The sequence below is a fragment of the Vombatus ursinus genome, unplaced genomic scaffold (assembly GCF_900497805.2).
Source record: "Vombatus ursinus unplaced genomic scaffold, bare-nosed wombat genome assembly UNPS02014845.1, whole genome shotgun sequence".
NCBI classification, from domain to species: Eukaryota; Metazoa; Chordata; class Mammalia; order Diprotodontia; family Vombatidae; genus Vombatus; species Vombatus ursinus.
The window spans coordinates 2,077,765-2,100,328 of NW_020954623.1; the positions used below are offsets into that span (position 1 = coordinate 2,077,765).

The 22,564-nt window shown below is 46.2% G+C and overlaps 1 protein-coding gene across 10 annotated transcripts in view; it reads right to left on the reverse strand.

The window, feature by feature from the left end:
- Nucleotides 1-22,564, reverse strand: part of EBF3 (EBF transcription factor 3) — a 148,076-nt gene that overhangs the window by 18,353 nt on the left and 107,159 nt on the right. For 5 of the 10 annotated variants that reach the window (XM_027840483.1, XM_027840479.1, XM_027840477.1 and 2 more), the window contains exons 9-10: nt 17,292-17,422; nt 16,688-16,814 (exon numbers count right to left, since the gene is read on the reverse strand). In XM_027840483.1, coding sequence (XP_027696284.1) covers nt 16,688-16,814; nt 17,292-17,422 — 258 coding nt within the window. Of the gene's footprint in view, nt 1-16,687; nt 16,815-17,291; nt 17,426-22,564 lie in introns of all 10 variants that reach the window. The other 5 variants (XM_027840484.1, XM_027840480.1, XM_027840478.1 and 2 more) reach the window with 1 other exon arrangement.

Consider the following 22,564-nt stretch of genomic DNA (forward strand, 5'->3'; position numbering starts at 1 on the left):
CCCCCCCCACCTGCCCAGCCTGGGCAGCCCGGCTTGTGAGTCTTGCAGGGCCTGAATGAACGAGTGCAGGTTGTAATGTGTAAAAATTAAATAAAGCATAATCTGATTGCTCAATACAGAGACATTCCTCTAGAGGGTGTTACTGATTTCAGTGACAAACTGCTATTTGCTGACAAGTAGTTTACACATTAACCAGCTGAATCCAAGGGGGGAAAATGCCAATACCAATTAGATCACCTTGAGGTTATTAAATGTCCCACTGATAAGTAAGTAGGTGAACTTGACCAGGTGATAAAGACTGCTGTGAGCCAACGAGTGTGCACTGAAGACTGTCTCTCCCACCCCCCGCCCGCCCGCCCTCCCTCCTTCAGGCTGCTGCCGCGGCTGCTCCGAGAGCTTTGCTTTCCAAACTGACTGGCGGAAAAGTGGCATTAAACATAGGTGGCCACTGAGGGCTGACAGGGCGCTTCCCCCCCGCCTGAATGCCTGGCCACATCACAACACCTCGATGGCACCATCTCCAAAACGTGAGACAAAGTCTGAAAATGCCTGCATTTCCTCCTTTTTCTAGGCTTTAAAATGATGCTAAGTTCTCCACTTTATCATCAACTGTCTCTACCAAGTGCATTTCATCTATAAGAAATTCAGATGCTCGGGAAATTAAAATTTCAAAGATCTGCTGCAAAAAAAAAATCAATGGGGAGAGATCAATGCTCATAGAAATTTCATGAACTTTGAACTGATATGGGCATGATGATGAGAAGTGGTTGGAATTTCAGGTAGCTGATTGTTCCTGGCCCAGATGAAAAGCAGCCAACGAGGCAGAGAGGAGGGATGTGTTTTAGATGGGTTTTCACTTTAATATTTTGTCAGACAAAAAATTAATTTTTAGCCCATTCCATAACACACAAAAATAGAAGGGGAAAAAAGCCTGCCTTGCCGATAGGCCTTGTAACATGCTACTTCTTCAGACCACCTAATGGTTTGCACATTAACGCAGCAGTGAGATGAGACCCGTTCCCTTTGCAGCCGATTGCAGGTGCAAATTAATATTGTAAAATGAAGATCAATACATGGACAGGGCAGAATCAATAGCGGCTAAATTATTGCTGAATTTTCCTCCTCATTCAAGATGAGTTGTGTTTTCCTCTCCCAGTCAATACTTTGCAGCTTTTCTCATTAATTTCTCAATAAATTTGGCAATGAATTTCAATCACAGAACTCGGCAGGCTGAGCCAAGCATCGTGGAGTGCCTAGGAAACACAAAGGCTGGGTAACCTCATTCATCAGGAGGGGCTAAAGCTGGTGGGAGGGTGACCAGCTGCTCTCTCCAGCCTGACCTAGGACAACCGGAAACATACATGAACACACACATGCATGTGCACACACACATGAACACACACATGTATGTGCACACACACGTACACCCATTACTTATCAGTTCCCCATTCTTCTACCAAGAGAAGGTTTCCCCCTTGGCAAATCAATTCTGTCTTGACTACTCAGAGCCTTTCCTAAAGTTCCATTTTAGCCGTGGGTTCATGTGTAGGCCACTTAATAACCAACTCCACTCAGACCGCAGCACGTTCACGTGTAGGCCAGATAAGGCTTCAATCCAATCAGATCCCAGTGGGTTCACACGTGGGCCACTGAATATCCTCATCTAACCAGATCATGGTGAGGAATTTTCCTTAAAGTCCTCCAAAGGAGGATTGGAAAACAGCCACTGTTGACTTCTAATTGGAAATCAAGGAACACCTCATTCCTATCTGGGGTATTGTTCCCAGACATTCCTCCAGCCCGCCTAACTGGGCCTAGTGCATGGGGATTGTCTTCCCATTCAGAAGTGCCTGGCAGGAAATAATGGTATTGTGATGTGACACCAAGCACAGAAAAGGGGACAGCTCATCTTCCTTGTTACAAAAAGAATAGCCTCACCGCCAACGATTGGATGGCATTCAAACAATTCTGTTTACATCCCTCAAAGAATACATTGGTTTCTGGCTTTTATGGGCTCATGGAGACTACACTCCACCTGGCCCAGCCCTGCAGTGACGGAGAACTAAGAAAAGTGGTGGACCGGATGGAGCCTCCCACTCTAGCGATGGGAAGCCTTTGGGCCTAGAGGATCTCCAACAAAGTGGCACCTAACATCCGCTTATCACTGACACATTCTCTCCAGGTGGGTGATATCATCCTACTTCACCTCCTCTCCCAAGGAAAAGGCAGTAGATGTTTGTACACATCTTCTCACAAGCACTCTTTTCAAACAAGTTCACTTTTAGGCAAGAGGTTAGAAGAACTTGCTTTAAACAAAGTGAGAAGAAACCAATTTATCCTTGCACACTCTCTTCAAACTGTCTCTATTGTTTACCGTTTTCCTTCTGGAGGGATAAAACCCAAAGTTCCTCTCCCAAGTCAATCTCCTCCTTGGTCCTCTGGGAGAAGGACGTTAAAATCAGCCAAGAAAGACAAGGTTTGATGGAGTGCGATCTTGGGAAATTGATTTGCACACATCAAACAAAAAAATGATTCCACACTGGAGAAAATTTAGGAACAAATTCTACAAAGTCCCAACCAGCTGCCAAAGTCTTCCATTTTCATTTGCTCTGGAGGTGGCTATGGATCCAGAGGCCTGGGGGCAACATCCCCCTCTTCCCCTGATGACTTTGGGCAAAGCACTTGACCTCTCTGGGCCTTAGTTTCCTCCTGCACAAAGTGAGAAGTTGAATGCTGTCATCTCTAATATCTATAACTCTATGATCCTGTGACTTCTGGGAGGACACATTCCCTCCATCACTACACATTCCTCACTCTTGCACCCAACAGTCTTGAAGCCACTGAGAGAATAGTGCAAATCGATGACTCAACAAGAAGATATTAAGCCCCACTATGTTCTCAGAGTCACATAGTAGATATGTTTTCAAAGTGGAACTTGAACCCAGTATTTTCCTGCCTCCAGCTAACCACTGGGTCAGGCTTCAATTTTTTATGTCGTAGTTTAAAACTTTCCAAAAGACAGTGGAGTGAGACTGGGAATGTGGCAGTGCCCAAATCTACATGATGTAGGGTTTTCCTCAGGGGATCATCCACCCCAACTTCTCTCTCAGGGCCCAAATGGGTGTTTTTTTCCCAGTTAAAATTTCTCAGGTCAGAATTTCTCGATTAAATCTAAATATCAGTGCAAATATTTGTACCAGGAGATGATGCTCCATCCTCCTTACTGGCTTTCTAGTCTCATTTATTGGCAGAGATGATTCTAATAGTGATAAAGAATGAGGTGCTTTGGGGTGCTGGGCCAAGTGTAGACAGAGCCCCAAATGAATGCCACTGAAATTTTTCCAGAGCCTTTAAGAATGGTAGTCAGGTCCCCATCTGGGCTGTAGATCAGCCTTCTCTCCTGGAAGGGAAGGATTTTTTTTTTGCTTGTTTTCTCTTGTCCTTGTATCAGAGGGCCTGGCACACAGTAGGTGCTTAATAGATGCTTACTGATTAAATGACTGATTTCTTTCGTTGAATTAGAGCAGGAGTAGAACTGGATGGAAATTGTGTAGGGGAGGGGAAAGAATGCCAAAACAGAAGGGATAGCATCCTGACAGCTAAGTGGTATCATGGATAAAGCACTGAGCTGGGAATCAAGACCTGGGTTTGAATCCTGCCTCACACTCTTATTAGGGACAGAGAGGATTAGCCTTTATATTGCACCTATGTGCCAAAGCACTATGCCAAGCACTTTATAAATATTATCTCATTTGATTCTCACAGCACCATTGTGGGGTAGATCCTGTATTATCCCCTTACAGTTGAGGCAAACAGGCAATAGGTGACTTGCCCAGCTGGGGTCACCCAGCTAGTAAGTGTCTGAGGCTGCATTTGAATTCGAGTCTTTCTGACTCTAGGCCCAGAGCTCTATTTGCTGTCCCACTTAGGTGTCTATCTATTTCCTAGCTATGTGACACCTAGTCATTCACTCAATTTGACTTAGCCTCTGTTTTCTCATCTATACCGTGAGGATAATAATAATAAGTACTTCTCAAGGGTATTGGGAGAAGAATAAAGCTCTATATGAATATTGGTCATTATTATTATTATTGTTTATACATTTTAACACACAAAGGTGAGTAATGTTATCATGTAATTTTTCAAGTTGGAAAAGGAAAGAGAAGAATACTGTGAGAAAGCCTAACTTTCCCTGGATGCCTGAAAATGCTGATGCCTCAGCATGATTCTTGAAATTCATGCACCTAATGGAAGTTGTGCTGCCTGACCTGTTCTGCTGTATTCCTGGGACTGTCTGCACCAGGGAGCAAGCATCAGTAAAGCACATTTGGTAAGGGCTATCCTCCACCACTTTAGAGATATGGCCAAGATATGGCCCTTATGAGAACGGCCAGTCCAAAGGCTTCATTTTTATAGATGAAGAGACTGAGGGGCAGAGGACTGAAACAAAGGAGAATACTGTGGACTGCCTGGCCTGAGCTGGAATTCACAGGTGTGCCTACTCCCAGAATCCTCAATTGGAATGGAGTTCCAAAGGCTTCAGCAGCCACATCATTCACCCCATGCTGCCCTCCTCAGAACCCGCACTGCAACACACCCAACAAGTGGTCATCCGGGCTCAAACCCTCATCTAGAGGATTCTTCTCACAAAAATGAAAGCAGGAACAAGAGTGGGAATGAGCTGGGAATCGGCAGCAGTGTTACCACAAATCTACACACCTCACTTCTAGGGATCCTAGCATTCCCATCGACTGTTTTTGATGGAGGGCAGAACAAGTGGCTAGGAAGAGCTTTTGATATGTATAATAGACTTGAAGGAGGACAGCATGGAAGAGGCTGAGACAATGAAGCCTTGGAGAAGGAGGGGCAAGATGTCCATTTTAGCATTATTCCTTAAGAAATTGCTGTTGGAAAATTATTTACAAAATCCTCCCAAAGATTCTTCAGATTTGCAGTAGTCTATTGTCTCAATGGGAGTTTCTGCATTTAAAATGTACCACATGCTCTAATGAGTGCTCTACTGTACAATGAATGTACAATAACTCCACGTCCTGAAGCCTCTGGTGAAAAGAAGTTATTCCATGTGCTCATTAACAGCATTTTAAAACCTTTATATTTAAATGTAGAAAACAGCCCACATCACAGACTAATAGCCTTCAGTTTTTTTTTTAAGATATTTCAGAAAAGAGAAAAAAAAATTTCACAGAAACCAAATTCCTAGCTATTACTTTTCTGCATTCTCAATGACTTAAATAACCCAATTGATTTTGTTTGGGCTTTTTAAAAAATGCTTTTTTTTTTTATCTTAGACTACAATTTTTCGGTACCAAGTTGCAGCCTGGAGCAAATTTCTATACACGAGTGAAAACATCATGCACACCCCCCACCCCACCCTCTGCCCAATAATGACTTAAAATGAAAACACAAACATATCTCAGCCTAGATCACTGTCATCACACCGACCAATGTCAGCACCACTAAAGAGGTGGTCAGCTCCCAAGGCCTTCTCCACCTGAGGCTGCTGACATTTTCCTACTAATCCAGGGAGAATAGATTGGCTAGGCTATTGCCTGCACTTATCCCTATCAATGACGCTATCAAAGACAATCAATTCTGAGCCAGAAACAAATAAAATCACCCTCCCTTGACCTTGGAAGTTGCTAGTTTCCTGTGACTATGGGTCTGGCTCCTTGGCCACTTCCGAAGAAGTGGGCAACCACACACTTCAGCTGAAGTTTCCTCATTAATGGCTGTTTTGACTTTCACTGTTGGACCCTTGTTCTAACTGTGCAAACTGAGTTTCTTTGAGAACATTCACAGGATCTCATGATCAGAGATTTAGGACTAGAAGGGACCACAAAGAGCACTGGATCCAATCCCCTGATTCGTAAGATGAGGAGACTGAGGCTCATAAAATTAGTTGATTTGTCCAAAATCACCAGGTAGGAAAAGACAGAGCTAGAATTTGAACTTAGGTTCTCTAACTTGAATCCAGCCCCTTTCTCCCTACCCCCTCATCTTCTTTTGTTTTATTCTGCATTCTTTTTTTTTCCTGTTTTTTTTTGTTTTTTGGGGGGAGGGTTTTTCGAGGCAATGGGGTGAAGTGACTCGCTCAGGGTCACACAGCTAGTAAGTGTGAAGTGTTTGAGGCCAGATTTGAACTCAGGTCTTCCTGAATCCAGGGCCAGTGCTCTATCCACAGCTCCATCTAGCTGCCCCTATTCTGCATTCTTGATAACCCTGTAAGTATCTTCCACATCACACAGAAACATGCATTTAGAGGCTGAAGGCACTTTAGAGCTGAGCTAGTCCAGGGGTTCTTAACTTGAGGTTCATAAACTTGGATGGAGAAAAAATTAGTAGCTTTGTTTCAATAACATAGGGTTCCTTTGTAATCATATTGGATTCCCGTGTATTCTATTTTATGCATTTAAAACCCTTTTTCTGAGCAGGGATCCATAGGTTTCAGTAGAAGGCCAAAGGGCTCTAGGACACACAAGAAAGGTGAAGGGTTCCTGATTCTAGCCCAGTCCTTTCATTTTACAAAAGAGGAAACCAAAAGCCAGAAACATTAAGTAAAGCCCATATTCACAAGGATAGTCCAAAGACAGGAGCAGGTTTTGAAACCAGTCTTCTGATTCCAAACCCAATGTAAAGAGCACAAGAGGAAGGCATAGTAGGAAGTCAGGTAGAAGTTGAAACATCAGAAATTGAGCATAAAAGCCTACAGCCTTCTAAAGAGAACACGTTTATTATCTTCTTTCCACTGACCAGCTTTGGCGATAAAAAATGTGGGGGCAAGATACAAAAAATTCTCAATCTTCCTCCCCTTTCCTCCTCTTCTCCCCTCTCCTCTCTTCTTCTTCCCTTTCTTCCCCTCTCTCTATCTCTGCTTTTATCACTGTCTCTGTCTCTCTCTGCCTCCGTCTCTCTTCCTTCCACCACCCCCACCCCTTTAATAGAAAGAAAGCCAGGCCTGTTTCCAACTATAAAAATTTCAGCAATTATTAAGTGAAATCCAGATGACCCTTTTGTCCTTTTGGGAAGACAAATGGCTGCCTCCTCACCACTCCATTCTGTCAGGTTTGGTGCGGCCCAGTCGATAGCTTCACCTTGACATGAAAACTTTGTGATTTATCAGGCTGGCCGTTCGGCTGGTGTCACCAGAGCCAGCAGCAGCGTTGGCCAATCAGGATGCAGTGAGCGGACTTTGGTCCCAGCCGCTAGGAAAAAAAATCCAGCCCACTGTGATGATAGACAAATGTGTCTTGTTAGCAACAGCCAAAAAGCGCTTGACTTGTACTAATAACAAAAAGGCCGTGCTGGTCACCATGGGTCTAAAGACGAAGCACCCTGTCACCAGCCTGGTTGGGAAATTAGCAAATAATGTCCCTTTTCCTTGATAAATGGGTGACAGTTCTCGCTCACCAATCATTTTTTAACATTTTGATGCATGTCTATGATCCCGCCGGAGGAACAGAAAAGTTTACTGGCCCTCAATTTTCAGATGATGTATGGCGCACTCTAAATGTGCGATTTCGGTATGAGGTATAGTTCATTTTAAGCAATTCTAGTAAATGGGTGTCACTGATTAGGACAAATCGTCTACTTGGGCAACAGCACAAATGGTATGTCTCATTCCGAGGGCCTCCTCTGAGACAGGAAAGAAAGGGGACGACAAGGACCCACCCCCAGGTTAAACCTGAAGTAGCCACCCTTTGGAAAAGAGACCGACTGGAATCTGTCCTGCCCCAAACCTAATAAAGTCAATAAAGAAGATTAATTAATTGGTCATTTTCATGCTTGGTGCTGCCTTGTAATAGGGGTAGATATGGAAAGACAGGCAGGGACCAGGAAGTGAAGACTCTTCTTTTCCTTTGTGACTCCAGAGATGCTAATATGCTCGAGATCATGGCTATGGCGATGAGTAGGGGTCAGGTGGGGAGATGAGAAAATGTATCTAGGTTATCCAAGCTAGGGGCATGAGGAAGGTGTTCTAGGATGGTAAGTAATATCCCAGTGATCCCAGTAGAAATCATGGGGCCCAGAGGGGTGGGATCATCATGACATAGGATTGTGGGGAATCACAGACCTGGAAAGGGCCTCAAAGGCCATATCGGACAATGCCCTTACTTCACAGATGAGGGAAATGAGGCCCAGGAAAGCAAAGCTACTTTACCCAAGGTCACAGAGTCTATGAGTAGCCAAGCTGGGATAATCATCTCAAGTCTCTATTCTATTTTGCCCAAATGGATGGCTTAACTTTAAGTCTTTAAGATGTGGGTCATGCAAAAAGGCATCTACTGTGTGCCAAATGACTCATTAAAGAATTGAAAAGACTTTTCTTTCCATAGGAAGGCCAGCAGACCCAACTCCCAATGCATCCTCCCCAGCACTGGGAGAAGAGGAACCAAGCCACGTTGCTGCACGATGGCAACAGTAGGTAGTCTGACCAATAACAACATGGCTCCATATCTAATGGCGGAGCCCAACCCCAAAGCACAGACTTCACTGTTCAAGGCCAAGCGTTCACTTTTTACATTGCCCCCATGAGACAGTGAGAACGGATAACTGAAATAATCAGAGGGTCTCCACAGAAGGAAGGCTGAATGAGCCCTGGGTTTATCATAGTAAAAATAGTATGATTTGTGGTAGGCAATTAAGAATCATTTGCTCTGTGGATACAAGTCATTTGTTTAAAGAGCACTGACCTGTGAGACAGCTAGTTTGTGTTGGCTGTGATGGAGAGGAGCTATTGACTCTAAGCAGGGTCCCAGCCCCAGTGATGGAAGCCCCTTTGATGACACACAAAAGGGCTTTCAAATGCTCTAGGAACATGAGACCCTTGAGCAGAGTGATGTGAAGTGGGGGTTAAATGGTGAAAACTTGCCCACATCGGTGGTCAGACACAAGAGAGAAAACAGCTAAACTGGGGGACACTGGACGGATGTGGTGAACGGTGGAGGGTGTTCTCTCTCCCCCTGGACATCCTGTCAGGGTCGTTAAAATACAATCTAACTCCCCTTCCCCCAACATAAATGCTCCATCAAAAGGAGCACAAACTGAATGATGACTGGGGGAGTAATGATTTCATGAGCCTGCAATTGAATGCAAGTCTTTGTGCAGAAATAATCATTTTTGTGCCCGCTTCAAGAAAGTGAAGACCAGGTCTGGGAATAGCTCTCTGTCATCAGCTTTCAAACTTTTCCAGTGTCCTCTCTGGACATGTTTACTATCGACTGCTGGTATCTTGTTTAGCAACTAGGCTCAGACTGTGACAAATGACATGTTGACTCCAAGTAATTTGTGATAATTTCTTTAATTGAGCAAAAGAAATCTCCAAAATGAGGGTGGGTCAACCAAACATTGAGGTGAAAGAGGTCAACCTAAAAAACCCTAAATGAGTGAGCTTCAGAACAGGCTGGGGAACCGGGCTTCCAGTCAAGTCATCCTCACCCCCTGGCACTGGACTTTTGTTTCCTAGGAAGGGTTTATGCACAATGGCCTTTCCAAGGCCAGAGTAGCACCAAAGCCCCTTGGCACACTTGAAAACAGGTCTACAGAAGTAGTTTGGGCTCTAACACGATTCCAATTAGAAGCATCTAAATTCTGATTTGTTTTAATCAAATCACACTATAGTGCTTATATATTCTAATTAGAAATAATCTCTTTTATCATATTCAACAACTTGGGGTATTTCCACTAGCGCAGTGTTGGATCCAAAAAAGGCTTCAATGACCATGCTTGCATTTTCCAGGTACGATGCCCAAGGAATGTTTTAATTTTTCTTAAACAAGCATGAGATGTATTCTTACACCCCACGCTGAAGCCACCATTAAAGTCACTTACTAATTGCACTATATTCACTTCTCAATACAGCCAATATCGAATTAATTTAATTTTAGGGGCCCACCCGTTTATTTCGCATTTTACTGTCTAGAAGGCAACTTACTATTAACTAGCAATTACATACGGCATGCTTGTTAATTCTGTTTCTAAGTACAAGCTGCTTGAGAACGTTCTCTCTCTCTAATTTCTGACCTTCTTACAACAGGGGTGAGGTACACTGGGAATACCAAGGACCGGTGCAGAAGAGCCGGACATGTCATTTCTGACTCATTCCTTTAATTCACCACGCTAATCAACTGAACCGCCACTACCTCCCAAGGTAATTGCAGCTTGTGAACAGTTTGAAGGCAATGGGCAAAGAGGCATGGACGGATGGGAGAGGGCAATGCCAAGGCACAGGACTTCTGCTCTAGTTGGACTAACAGGGTCTGTTTCAGGGGGAATCTGGAACTTTTCATACCCCTGTAAACAGACCGTTTATGGCCTATGTTCTCAACTCTACCTAGGCTGGAGACACCGAGAGCCACTGTGGTTTCATTACCCTTCAGCTCCGTGGCCCTATGGTCCACCCCATGCTGAGAAGGTTAAATGTGAGAGGTCCAAGCCAGACTCCAAGCATGGTGGGGCACTGATGGGAAACAGATGCCCTAGGGATTCCGCCCCTCCCCATGGGGGAGCACATCATTTCCATATTGTGAAATACAGTGACACAGGGCTCAGTTTTCAGTGGTGAGTATAATTTCCAATGATTATCTCATTGTCCCCATCAATTTTGGAGCAATGCAAATCAGACAGAAGTTTCCAGGTCAGACAGGTTATGACCCTCCCTTTCCTTTCCTCTCTCCTTGTGCACAGACTCCCAGAGGATCTCTTACACTCTGTGTTTGAAATGTATATTCCCCTTCCACTACTTGGCTTGGGGAGGGGGAGGGGAAGGCAGTAAATTAGTAAATTAGCCTCTCACTACCTCACTGCTGAGCCAGGGAGAGTTCTGCCAGATCTCTGCATTTTTCAGTGCCTAGGAATTCTTAGGAGAGAGGATTTGGGGGGGGGGGGGGAAGAATGACCCCCTTTACCTACAGCACTTTTTTCCTTAGGTACAATGCTACAAATTCAGGTCTGGATTGTATAACTTTGGCTGGACAAATAAAAGATGGCTATTGCCCAGGGCTAAGGATCACACTAGGTTGGGAGCCAGAGGACCTGAGTTCCAATCCTGCTTCTGACACAAACGATCTTGGACAGTACACTGTGGTAAAATGGAGGAGTTGGACCAGATGGTCTCTCAGATCCCTTGAACTGGAAATCTATGAGTCTATGATTGCAATGGGATATTGAAAGAGGTCTATGCTAAAAAAAAAAAATCTGCAGCTAAGAAAAAAAATCCTGATTAAAATTCATTAAGGAAAAGATTCAGATAGGAGAGTGAGGATGGAGGTCTCATATCCCAGGGAATGCCCTACTGCCAGACAGTCAGTCAACAGGCATTGATGAAGTGCTTACAATGTAGAAGGCTCTGTCCTGCCAGAAAGTTGGAGTGATAGATGAGCCAATGGGTGGGGGTAGGGGCATGGTGAAGAAGTTAGTCAGATTTTGTAACCCTATAAAGTCATTTGCCCTCTTGGGACCTCAGTTTCCTCATCTATAAAGTGAGAAGGTTGAATGTGTCCTCAGATGTCCCTTGAAGCACTATCATCCCATCATCCTATAAAACCTGGGAGCTGGTCTGCTGCCTAGAGACCACCAGCCTATATCAGGCATGCCAAGGAGACACACAGAGATGATCAACCTGAATTTTTCCCTTTTCAGCCTTCTTGGAAAGAAGACTTATGCTTATTGGCTAGCCATTCTTTATGGCTGTTCTGTTTGGTTTTGTTTGGTTTTTGGCCTGGGGTGAATTTTATTATTCTTCATTACTATATGGCAGTCCTCTGGAAGAGTAAACAACAGCCACAAACTATGGAATTTCTGAGCCATTGGGAGGCAATGACAAAGCAGAGTGAGACCTGGGAAGGTTTAGAGCAGGCAGGTCCAAGGGACTTTCCAAGAACATTTGACATTTGGATTGGGGCGGCTGCCTGTCACCTGTGTGGAGTTAGCCAATGATCCAGCTTGGTGGCCCACCTGAGCTGCAGACACATGCTTGCTCAAGCAGGATGTGGGTGTGGGTCTGCACTCAGGCACAGAGTTCTTTGGGTTTAGAGTTGGGTTTTTTTTTTAGCTACCACCAAGATTCAGGTCACATTCTGGGTATGTGACTTAGAGCATTTTCCTGTCAAACCTTCACTTACAATGAAGATATTTTTTACTTCTAGAAAACAGTGCCAGCACCTGTTTGGACCCGGCATTCAAGGAGAGGCTGGAATCAGGTCATGAAGCCCCATCAACACCTTTTGGTCCCTTTTCCCCCAAGAAAAAGGCATGTTCCATAATAACATAACCACCAAGGCATGTTTTCCTTTTCCGAAATCCCAGTATGGCCAAAGATCCAGTGAAGTTATCATTTAAATCATGAGTTCCCCTGTTTTGTTGAAAAAAATCATTTTGATATAAAAGACTTTTATTCACATGCTACTTCCAAGAAGACATTATTGGGCAAAGTGAGGTGCCTCCCTGGGCTTCCCTACATGTTTATACAGGTGTTGCTGCTCAGACGTGTCTGACTTCTCTTGACCCCATTTGGGATTTTCTTGGCAAAGATGTTAGATTGGTTTGCCATTTCCTTCTCTAGCTCATCTTACAGAAGAGGTAACTGAAGCAAACAGGGGTAAGTGACTTGCCCAGGGTCACTCAGCTAGTAAGTTTCTGAGGCCAGATTTGAACCCAAGAAGATGAGTGTTCCTGACTGTAGGCACGGTGCTCCATCTACTGTGCCACCCAGCTGTCCTTATGCAGTATAGTACAGTACAATTTATAAGGTCCCTTCCAGCTTTCAGGTTCTGTGATTCTTTGCCCAAGTCAGACCCTCTCTCCCCCCCAAACTTTGGGAATTCTATACAGTTCCCTCACATACCAACAAATAGGAAGCTAACACACTGACAAGGGGCTTCTTTTCCCCATTACTTCAGAGGCATCATGGCATCTCACGAGTTTAAAAATAAAATAATGAGAAAGCAGTTTTTCAGAGCAACGTTTAAATTCATCGATTCCACAGCAAGTACATGTCTGTGGCAACTAGTGCAGGTCATTTGAATTCACTGAACTTCTTTCTATATCTGTACAGAAAGAGACGTTCTCCAAGACACTTGAAGATTCTGTGATGCTCGCAGCTCCGTAAAGCGTCTTGGAGAAGAAAAGGGATGAATTTAAAATTAGATCGAAGATTCAGCTTTGACCAGATCTTGGTCACAGACTTGGATTCAGTTCCGGACTGTCCTATTCACTGCCTGTGTGAGTAACACTGGGAGAATCAAAAACCTTCTCTGGGGCTCGGTTTCCTCAAGTGCAAAATGACAGGGTCAGACTAGAGAATATCTTAGAATCCTAAGCCTCACAATACTAAATAAAATTTCAGTGAATCCAACGAATCCCACGAACTGATATTGTTTACAAATCATCTTCCTTATCATTTGTAAAACTATTTAGTATTTTGAAAATCCATTGAACAAAACATGCTTCAGGAGTAGCTCTATTCTTAGTCTCCTTGATCAAGACCCAGAAAGAAAAAGCAAAAAGTAACAACCTCCGTCATTGCCCTGAGGGAACAACTCTCACTGAGAGTGTTACACAAGGGGAGCAGAGCTCCCTGGACTTCTCTGCTTCTGCCTCCCAGTCACCCACCCTCAGCTAAGCACTCTGGCCCAAAGAGTACTCTGGAGGGAGGCTGAATTTGAATCCTGGCTCTGCTACATCCTCACACTGGACTTATCTTCATAGCCAGGCTCCCAGGCTCAGTTTCCTCCTATCCTTAAAGTGAGTATGTTGGACTGGAGGAATCCCTCGTAAGGTCCCTTCCAGCTTAAAGCTACAAATTCCTTTAACCTGATAGAAACAGTAGTAAACAGTCTTACAGAAGGCCAGGCAAAGAGGTGACTCGGGGCAGAAAGGAGGCCCCAAACTCTACTCCTGCCATGTGATTGTGTCCCAAGGACCCTGCTTGCTCACAGCCTATCTGCAGGTTGCATGCACTGAGCTCATGGTTCCCTGAGCGTAGGGGTGACAGGCACTATTGGCAAGGAAAGTCCCTTTCAGGACTGGGCCTGGCAGGGAAGAGACAGTCCGAATGGGCTGCACAGCTCCCTGGGGGGCTGAGAGGGGACAATCACCTGGCTTCCAGGAAGGCTCTGTCTGGTGCTCAGGGTCCCCTTCAGGACAGAAGCTTCTCAAGAGCTAAGACCCCATCTTTCTCTGTATTCTAGTCAAGCCATCCCCTACGGGGGAACCAATGTCTTTTGGCACAGTTCTCACAATGGAGGGCTGGGATATAACTCAGAAGAGAATAATTAAGAATCTGCCTAAATCCAGAAGCCCAGTACAGAGTTAGGGTTTTTATAATGCCAAAGAGAATAACAGAATGTGGGAGCTAAATGAGCCCCCAGTAGCATCTAGCCTGACCCCTTCATTTTGCAGAAGAGGAAACTGAGACCCTGTGAGGGAAAGAGGCGTGCTCAGAGTCACTCAAAGAGTGAACCCCCTTGACAGAGCTAAGCCCAGAACCCAGGTTCTTTGGCTCCTGATCTAGGCCAGGCTTTCTACATCCTACCACACTTCTTCCATTTGGTAAGAGGAGCCTGGCAGCATTTGGACCTGACCAAGACGATGTGGGCCACTACTTAGGCGATGGTGATGCCAAGTGACTGCTAACGGGAAGCCAGCTTGGGCTGAGGTTGCAAGTTAGGGGTGGGGTAAGGGGGCTATGAGTGAGAAAATTCCTTTCTGGGGTATGATTTGATTTCTGGATGTGGCTAAGAACAGAACCGGACACGTGAGAAAAACCAAGAGGTTTCCTTATTCTAATGCCTCCATATCCCCTTCACCACGCAACATTGAGTACCCAGAAACACCAGGAGTCTCAAACAAACACTTCTGAAAGCATGAAGTTCAAAGCAGTCAGTGTCAAGCAAGTCAGGGAACCTCAGAAAGTCAGAGCTGAACAAGATCTCAGACCAGGTTCTGGACCCCTGGGGGGATCTGTGGAGAGATTTCAGGGGGTCCATGAGCTATACCCTAAATTTGATTTTTTTTAGCATCTTCATAACTGTATTTCAATAAAATTGGTTTCCATAGTAACCCTAAGTATTTTATTTTATACATTTCAAACATGACTCTGAGAAGGGGTCCATATAGCCTTCATTGGGCTGCCAAAGTGGGGCAGGACACACACAAAAAAGGTGAAGAACCCCTCGCTTAGACCACAGAATGTCAAAGCTGGGAGGGCCCTCAGATCACAGAGTGTCAGAGATGGAAGGGACATCAGAATAAGAAATGTAGAATGTCAGACCTAACAGGCCCCTTAGAATAGAGACGATCAGAGCTAAGAAGGACTTTGGAACCCAGAACCTTAGACTAGAAAGCATCAGATTTGGGAAAGACTTTAATAACACATTTACTGTTAGAGGTGAAAAGACCAAATAACTCAGAATGTTAGCGTTGGCTGTGTCCTTAGACTACAGGGCTGGGCAGGACGTGGAATGTCAGAACCAGAGGCATAAGATAACAGATTATTGAAACTGGAAGGACTATTACAATGTCGGACAGTGTCAGGGCTGAGAAGGGCCTTAGAATGTGGAGCATAGAACGTCAGAGTTAGGAGAGCCCATGAAAGAGCTGAACGTCATCACGGGAAGAGTTATGAGAACACAGAAGGCAGGGCATTAGATCTAGGATGCCTTAGAACGTAGACCATAGAATACCAGAACTCGGAAGTGCCTTAACACCTAGAAAAGAATGTCAGGTCTAGAAGGGGTCTTAGAATATAGAACATTGATGGTCAGAGTTAGGAAGGACCTTCAAACAAACTCATCTTAGAGACCCTAAAACATGTCATGTAAAGTCAGGAATGGAAAGGACTTTAGCATTTGAATAAGTATTTGATGGGTGGGTTGGTCTTAGAGCATACAACCTAGAATGACTGGAGTTAGCAAAAAAGAATGTCAGAGCAGAGGACCTTGGGCCCCCAGAATGTCAGCACTCGAAGGGAGGGGCCTGAAAATCCCAGTGAGAAAGGACACAAATGAGTGTCAGTGCTTGAAATGACCTTAGAACTCAGAACACGAAATGCTGGAGTGAGGAGCAACCCCAGCGGTAATTTTAACCTGGAGTATGTGGACCCCTAAACGGTCCGGGGATGGATTTGGAGGGCTCATGAACTTAGATGAGGAAAATTACATCTTTATTTATTTTCACTAACCTGCAGTTGAAATTTATCATTTCCTTCAATTATTTAAAAAACATTCCGAGAAGGGGTCCATGGGCTTGGCAAAGGGGGCCATGAGGGACAGAAAAGGTAAGAAGTCTTGATCTAATCCAATCTCCTCATTTTAAAGATAAGCAAACTGAAACTCAAGGAAACGACTTGCCCAAGGCAGCCTGTGCATAGCAGAGGCTATACTCGAACCCAGATCTCTCCCCTTCCAGTTTAATGGTGTTGCCCCTAGACCCCAGCACCTCAGACTGGAAACCCAACCTCTGGATGCTCCCATGAATGAAGGCATGCTTCAAGACTCTATTTTTTTTCTCATTTCCCCACAGACACACAATACATGCTTCAAGCTCGCCATTATGAACACAGCCTGAACTCCAAAGTTATTCATAACCTCCTTTAAAGGTCGCGTGAGCGAGGCCAGACGTTACTTGGTCACCAAAGAAGAAGATGCCACTGCCGCAGCAGCCCACTCACCAGTGTAGACGAACCGGCCAGGAGCACCTTTACAGAACTGTTTGGATTTGTAGGACAGGGTGACCTCCACCACTCCTGGAATGTGCCGAGGAGGGGTCTGCACTCGGATGGCATGGGGCGTTATCAGCTACAAAAATCATACAGGAAACAGACTCTCAATTCCGATGGCAATGAGGGGACTGACACTTCCCAGTTGGATATAATTACCCAAATGACCCCAAATTGGACCATCATTTTCTAATTCTCCCTCTTTGCTGTCACAGAGCGGCTCGGGGCTTGCCCATGTTTTTTAAGAAAAATATCTGCAAATGATTCTGGGTTTTAGTTTACAGGAAAGGCCACAGGGCATCATCCGTAGGAAAATTGCCTCCATATGTCAGGGTGAGCCTGCTTCTGGTCATTTGCACACTAATTGATCGATTGTCTGAGGGTCCTCCCCTCTCAGCAGACCTTCCACCAGAGGGCCCCGCTGGGCCTTCAGGGCATCTCTCAGGGCCCAGCTCTGAGCAGCCACATGGGAATCCTTAGATTAAAAAGGTGGTTTGCCAGAAGGCCCAGGATGCCTCATGGAAGCTGACTCGGGCCAGGTCCCCGGGGGACTCACCTCGCTCCACACCAGCATGGTTCCGAAGACAACCTGGAGGCCGTCAAAGAAGTTGTCCCCGATGATGATGACGGTGGCCCCACCGGTGGTCCAGCCTTCGCTAGGGCTGATGGCCTTTATGCACGGAGTAGCTGCTTGTACAAGACAGAAAACCAAGATCTTAGTCCCTCTTCAGGCCACCGACATCATGTCTCTCTCTACCAATGATAAGTCATGCAAAGCACAGTAGGAAAAAAAAAAAAAGGTGCGTGGCTTCTCCAAGAGGCAGACAAAGGGGCAATCATATATCAGCACAGGGATGTATTTAAAGCAAACTGTTAAATGTTTTATAAAGCAAAGGCCAAGCTACAGAACACGAGTGAGCAAGGGGCAGAGGGCAGGGAATGGCTTGAGAGAGCAAATTCTATGTCAGGGTAAATATGACTATTACAGATGATTAAGCATCGGGGCGTGCATGTGGCATGTCGATTTATCTGCTTCGCTGTACGGATCTAAGCAGAGTCAATCAGAAGGCTGTTGAGGGAGACGGAGGAGCAAATGCTCAGAATTTCGATTCCTCATAAGCAGCTAATTGGGTTGGGTTTTTTCATCCTCGAACTTTGCCTTTCGGTTCAAAACTTCATTTTCCTCTGTCAGTCCATAATTACTACTTTTCACTTTTCATCAGGAAAAAATCAAAAGCACTATATTAGTACTTTTGTCAAAGGTACACATTTTAACATCTAATATTGTTTGTCGACATGAATCCCTGAGCCATTGCCTTGACCTGCCTTTGTCTCCAGGGTCTCCACATTTGCATGAGTTATTACAATGGGGCTGCTGGGAAGAGAGGGAGGCGACCAGGGCAGTCTGAGCCTCCTCCGCGGTGGCAGCAGCAGCGGCAGCCTCAGCACCACCAGCAGCACCAGCATCAGCGGCACCAGGCACCGGGGGCTCCCAGCATCCTGGGAGGAAACGGTGACGAAGCCGGTCCTTCTCCGAGAGGGGCAGCTTTGTTCTCGGCTTTGATCAGCCCTTCTTTTACATGGTGTTGACAGACCTTTTTTTACCAGCTTTGATGGTCTTTTGTATGCTGACTTTCATGCAAAGGAGCAGATCCTAAGATAGACACTTTCCCTATTACAAGTAAATTCCACTGCTCTAATTCTCACCTGCAGGGGTTGGTTTGACGGGGCTGGGCTATTGATTGTCTTCGAGACAATCTAAACGCTGTTCGACTTTTGTGTTGAAATAGTACCTTTAATATCAGAAGAAGGATCCGGCTAAGCGCACGGGAAGGAATAGGTGCCTTTGTGAGTGTCTCTGAAAGCGGAAGCAGATAAGCCAGGATGCGGATGGGTCATGATTCCATCCCAGAATCCCAAGGCCTAAAGGATGTCCGATCACACAAGTCAGATGGGACCTGTGTGACATCACAACAAAAATGGATGATGTCACAGAGTGCTGTCCTTTGTGACAGGCCCTAGTCTAGGCAAGGGCACTTCTCCCCCAGAGCATCAGGCTAGCGTCACCCCCTGGGCTCTGCTCCATCTCTCCTAATAACCTTCTTCCCTAGTGAATCCTTGTCCGTAAGAAGTAAAGCTTAGGGAAGAAAAGGCGTCGTTGTAGACCATGCCAGCCACATGCCGCAAGACCCCGGCCGGCAGGCTCCGTGAGGATTAGTTTCCTAACGAGTTACTCGGTGCAGAGGGTGTTGGCAGCCTCTTCTGGGTCCCTAGTGGAACGTGGGCCAACATGGCACCCGGCTCCACACCCGGCCCAGAGTCAGGAGTCGGCCTGTGGGCAGGCCCAGCCTTCCCAGGCCCATCTCCTGGCACACCAAGTCTAGCTAATCACCATTAGCCATTGCTGTTTGGAGCACTTCAGACATGCCACCTCCCTTTGTTTGCACTAATGTCGGACCAGCCGAGGTTATATTTGCTCATTCCCGGCGCATCTCCCTCAGCACCAAAGGCCCAGAGCACACACTGGGAACCTGCCCTTAACTAGCGCTGTTGACTTCATGCTAATAAGTTCATACAAATTTTCATTTCTGAGGCTTCCGAGTGACATTTGCTTTTCTTAATTGCATGGAGAGCATTTGAAAAGGATCAGCTCTCTAAAGACTGACAAGACTCCTCCAAGGGAGTGACCTTCATCAGCACAGCCAATTATGGCAAATAATTCACCAAAAAAATTACAGTAAACAAATTTACTTTGGAGGTGAGAAAAGGAAAAAAATCGAGGCCCTAGAACGTGCACAAGAGGCTGCTCTTTGGCAGCTGCGGCCCAGCGAATAGACATGGCGCTGAGAAGGTGTGGGGAGGGTGGCCTGCAGCTCTGGGGCAAACACAGACGGGGCCGGACTGGGGCCAGGGCTGGACTGGGGCTGGGGCTGGGGCTGGGGCTGGGGCCGGGCTGGGGCTGGGGCTGGGGCTGGGGCTGGGGCTGGGGCCGGGCTGGGGCTGGGGCTGGGGCCAGGCTGGGGCAGGCTCTGCCTTGCCGCAGTGATAGCCATCTTCTTTCTGCTTGTATTTGCATACATTTCAATGCACATATCGAGGGGGAACATGTGTTCAATGGGAACCATGGCGAAATGAATTACACAGCCAGCGTTAGGGATCTAATGACATACGTGCCCGCCACGCTCAAGCAGATGAGAGAGACTGGGCACAGTGGAAGAGGAAGATGGCAGCAGAGTGAGGGATATGCAGTGGGAGGGAAAGGGAGGCATCCCCTGGTAGGTACACACATACACACACACACACACACACTCATGTGTGATACACCCACCTTCACATGCACACACACCCATGGTCAGACACGTACTATGTACACATGTACACACATACACACGTACACCCCTCACTGACACACCCTGACACACACACCCTGACGTGCACACATACCCCCACCCTAGTGTACACACATATTCCTCACACACATGCACATGGTGACATGCAAGTATGTCCTTCACAGATTCACATCCTGACATGTATATACATCCCTCACACACACACACAGGCTGATGTGCACGCATGTCCCTTACACACACACACACACACACAAACACACCCAGATACACACACATACTGGAGGACAGACATTTCCTCACACACTCACATGTTGTGGGGTTTCTCTCTCTGGCTCCATTAGGCAGCATAACCTTTTTCTAAGGCTCCTGCCTTAAAGAGGTGATTGAGCGGCTGTGAGGTTGCCACATGCCTGGGACGGGCTGACCGCTTTGGGGAGCCTACATCCAGGAAATCACAGTTCCAAGCCCCATCCCTATTGGTTTTGTTAAACTAGAGTTCTCATTGCCGCCACTGCTTTCGATGAATGAACTTGTGAATTGTTCTGCGTGCATGCCATGCCCGCTTCCTGGCTACCTTGGGCTCTTCGAGGCAGGTGAAAGCCAGCCCGCTTCCTGCCAAGGGCCCGATGGCTTTGTCTGAGAGAACTTTCCGAGAGTGCCAGGGAGGCTCTGACTTCAGAGACAAACCCACTTGCCCAAAATGACTCCAGGGTCTGTGTCCCTCCCAGCACCATCGGATAGTGCATCAGTCCCCATCCTCCCTGTCCCTCCCCTTGGTCATTAATCAGCAAGCCCTCCGGAGCCGTTCCCAGCATTTGTCACCTTTCTCTGGATTCACAATATTGAGGCACTCCAACGGGCCTAATCTTGCCTCGTGAAGACTCCTTTGTTCTGCTGGCTAAAATGTCTCGTAATTGTACTTAGGATGTCCAGATGGCTGGCTGATACTCCAGCTGATAGGATTATACCTTTTACCTCTCCTAGGGCCATCTGTTCCCTTTAACTCGCTAAAACCCTGCAGCCTGGATTCAGTTGTCGTTATTGCATAAACCCTAACAGCATTACGGGCACTTGGCATGTAAATCAGTCTTGTGCTGCAGGCCTGGGGCTGGGCTAGGGCTTGCTTAAGGTTTAAACAGAGCCGGAGTCATTTATGGGGGGGAGGAGGGAAGGGACAAGAAAAAATTAAACATTAGTTCTAGATGCTGGGCTGGAAGGCAGAACAATCGTTCTCCCTCACTTGTATTCGACTACTGTAAATAATCTGGCTTGCCTTTTGTGAGCTCAAAGGATTGTATGGCAGCCTTCCACAGCAGCAGCGGGGGGAATTAGTTTACTTGGAAACGATCTGAGTGTGTGTGTGTGTATATACTGCTGGTGAATATTAGATGATTGGATAATGAGGTGTTAGCTAGAAGAGGCTGCACACAGGCAAATAGCTGCGGTTTGGAGTGGGGGCTTTTTCTTTAAAGGATGTGTTGCTAATTCAAAGCATACCATCCCTCCCACAAGATATGGTTCAACCGGGCAGGAGGAAGGAAATCTGGTGCAACCCTGTGCCATACCTTCCAGTGAACTCCCTTTTGAAGTCCTCACCCCCCTTAAGAAGTGTCAGACACTCCCAGGTACAAACCTCTTCCCCGGAAAGAGAGAGACCTCTTCCCAAGATGGTCGTCAAGAACCCCAGGCCCTCATTTGGGAAAAATTCATCTGGACTTAGGACAAATGCCATTCCCCTCCCTCAAGAAAGATGCACTTGGGAGGGAGAGGGGGGCCGAGCCGGGCACGTCTGTTTCAGGGCGGCCCACTGGCTGAAGCAGCCAGCCCGGGGCGCCAAGACAATGGCCCAGTGTGATCAATTTCAAGTGAAAGATATTGAAAGCATTTTGGTGATTCTGTCACCCACACTTAAGCAAACAAACAAAACCCTGGGCTGGCTTCCTTGACAAAGTGGCTTTTGATTGGTCGGCCGAGGTCGGGGGCGGGGGGGTGGCTGGGGGGGTCCGCACAAGGGGCCTTTATTCTTCTAAATGTTATATTTGCTCCTTACAGTCAAATGCCTTTTTTAATGCAGATTTATAAAAATAAATACTTGTACTTGGCTAAGATCATAATAGCTCATTAGAAGAGGCTGAATTTGGACCCAGACGAAAACCTACCACCACAGGGCTGAGAATGCTTCCTTGAACCTATAAGGTTGCTCGTCCTCTCTCTAGGGAGGGAGAGGACTAAGGGAAGAGGATTCAACCTTCCTAATTGTGAACCTCATTAGTGATGGTTGCTAAGCAAAACACACCCCTACCTTGAGCAGCTCAGAAGGAGACAAACAATACGTCAGAGGCCCTAATGGCTGGGGTGTTGGGGCGACCTCTAATTACTGTAGTTTGGTTCTCTGATACCTTAGTCATTAACGCAGAAAAACAAATTAGTTTATTTTGGTGGACCACAGCAGATGCATAAATTGTGCTCCAATCTTGAC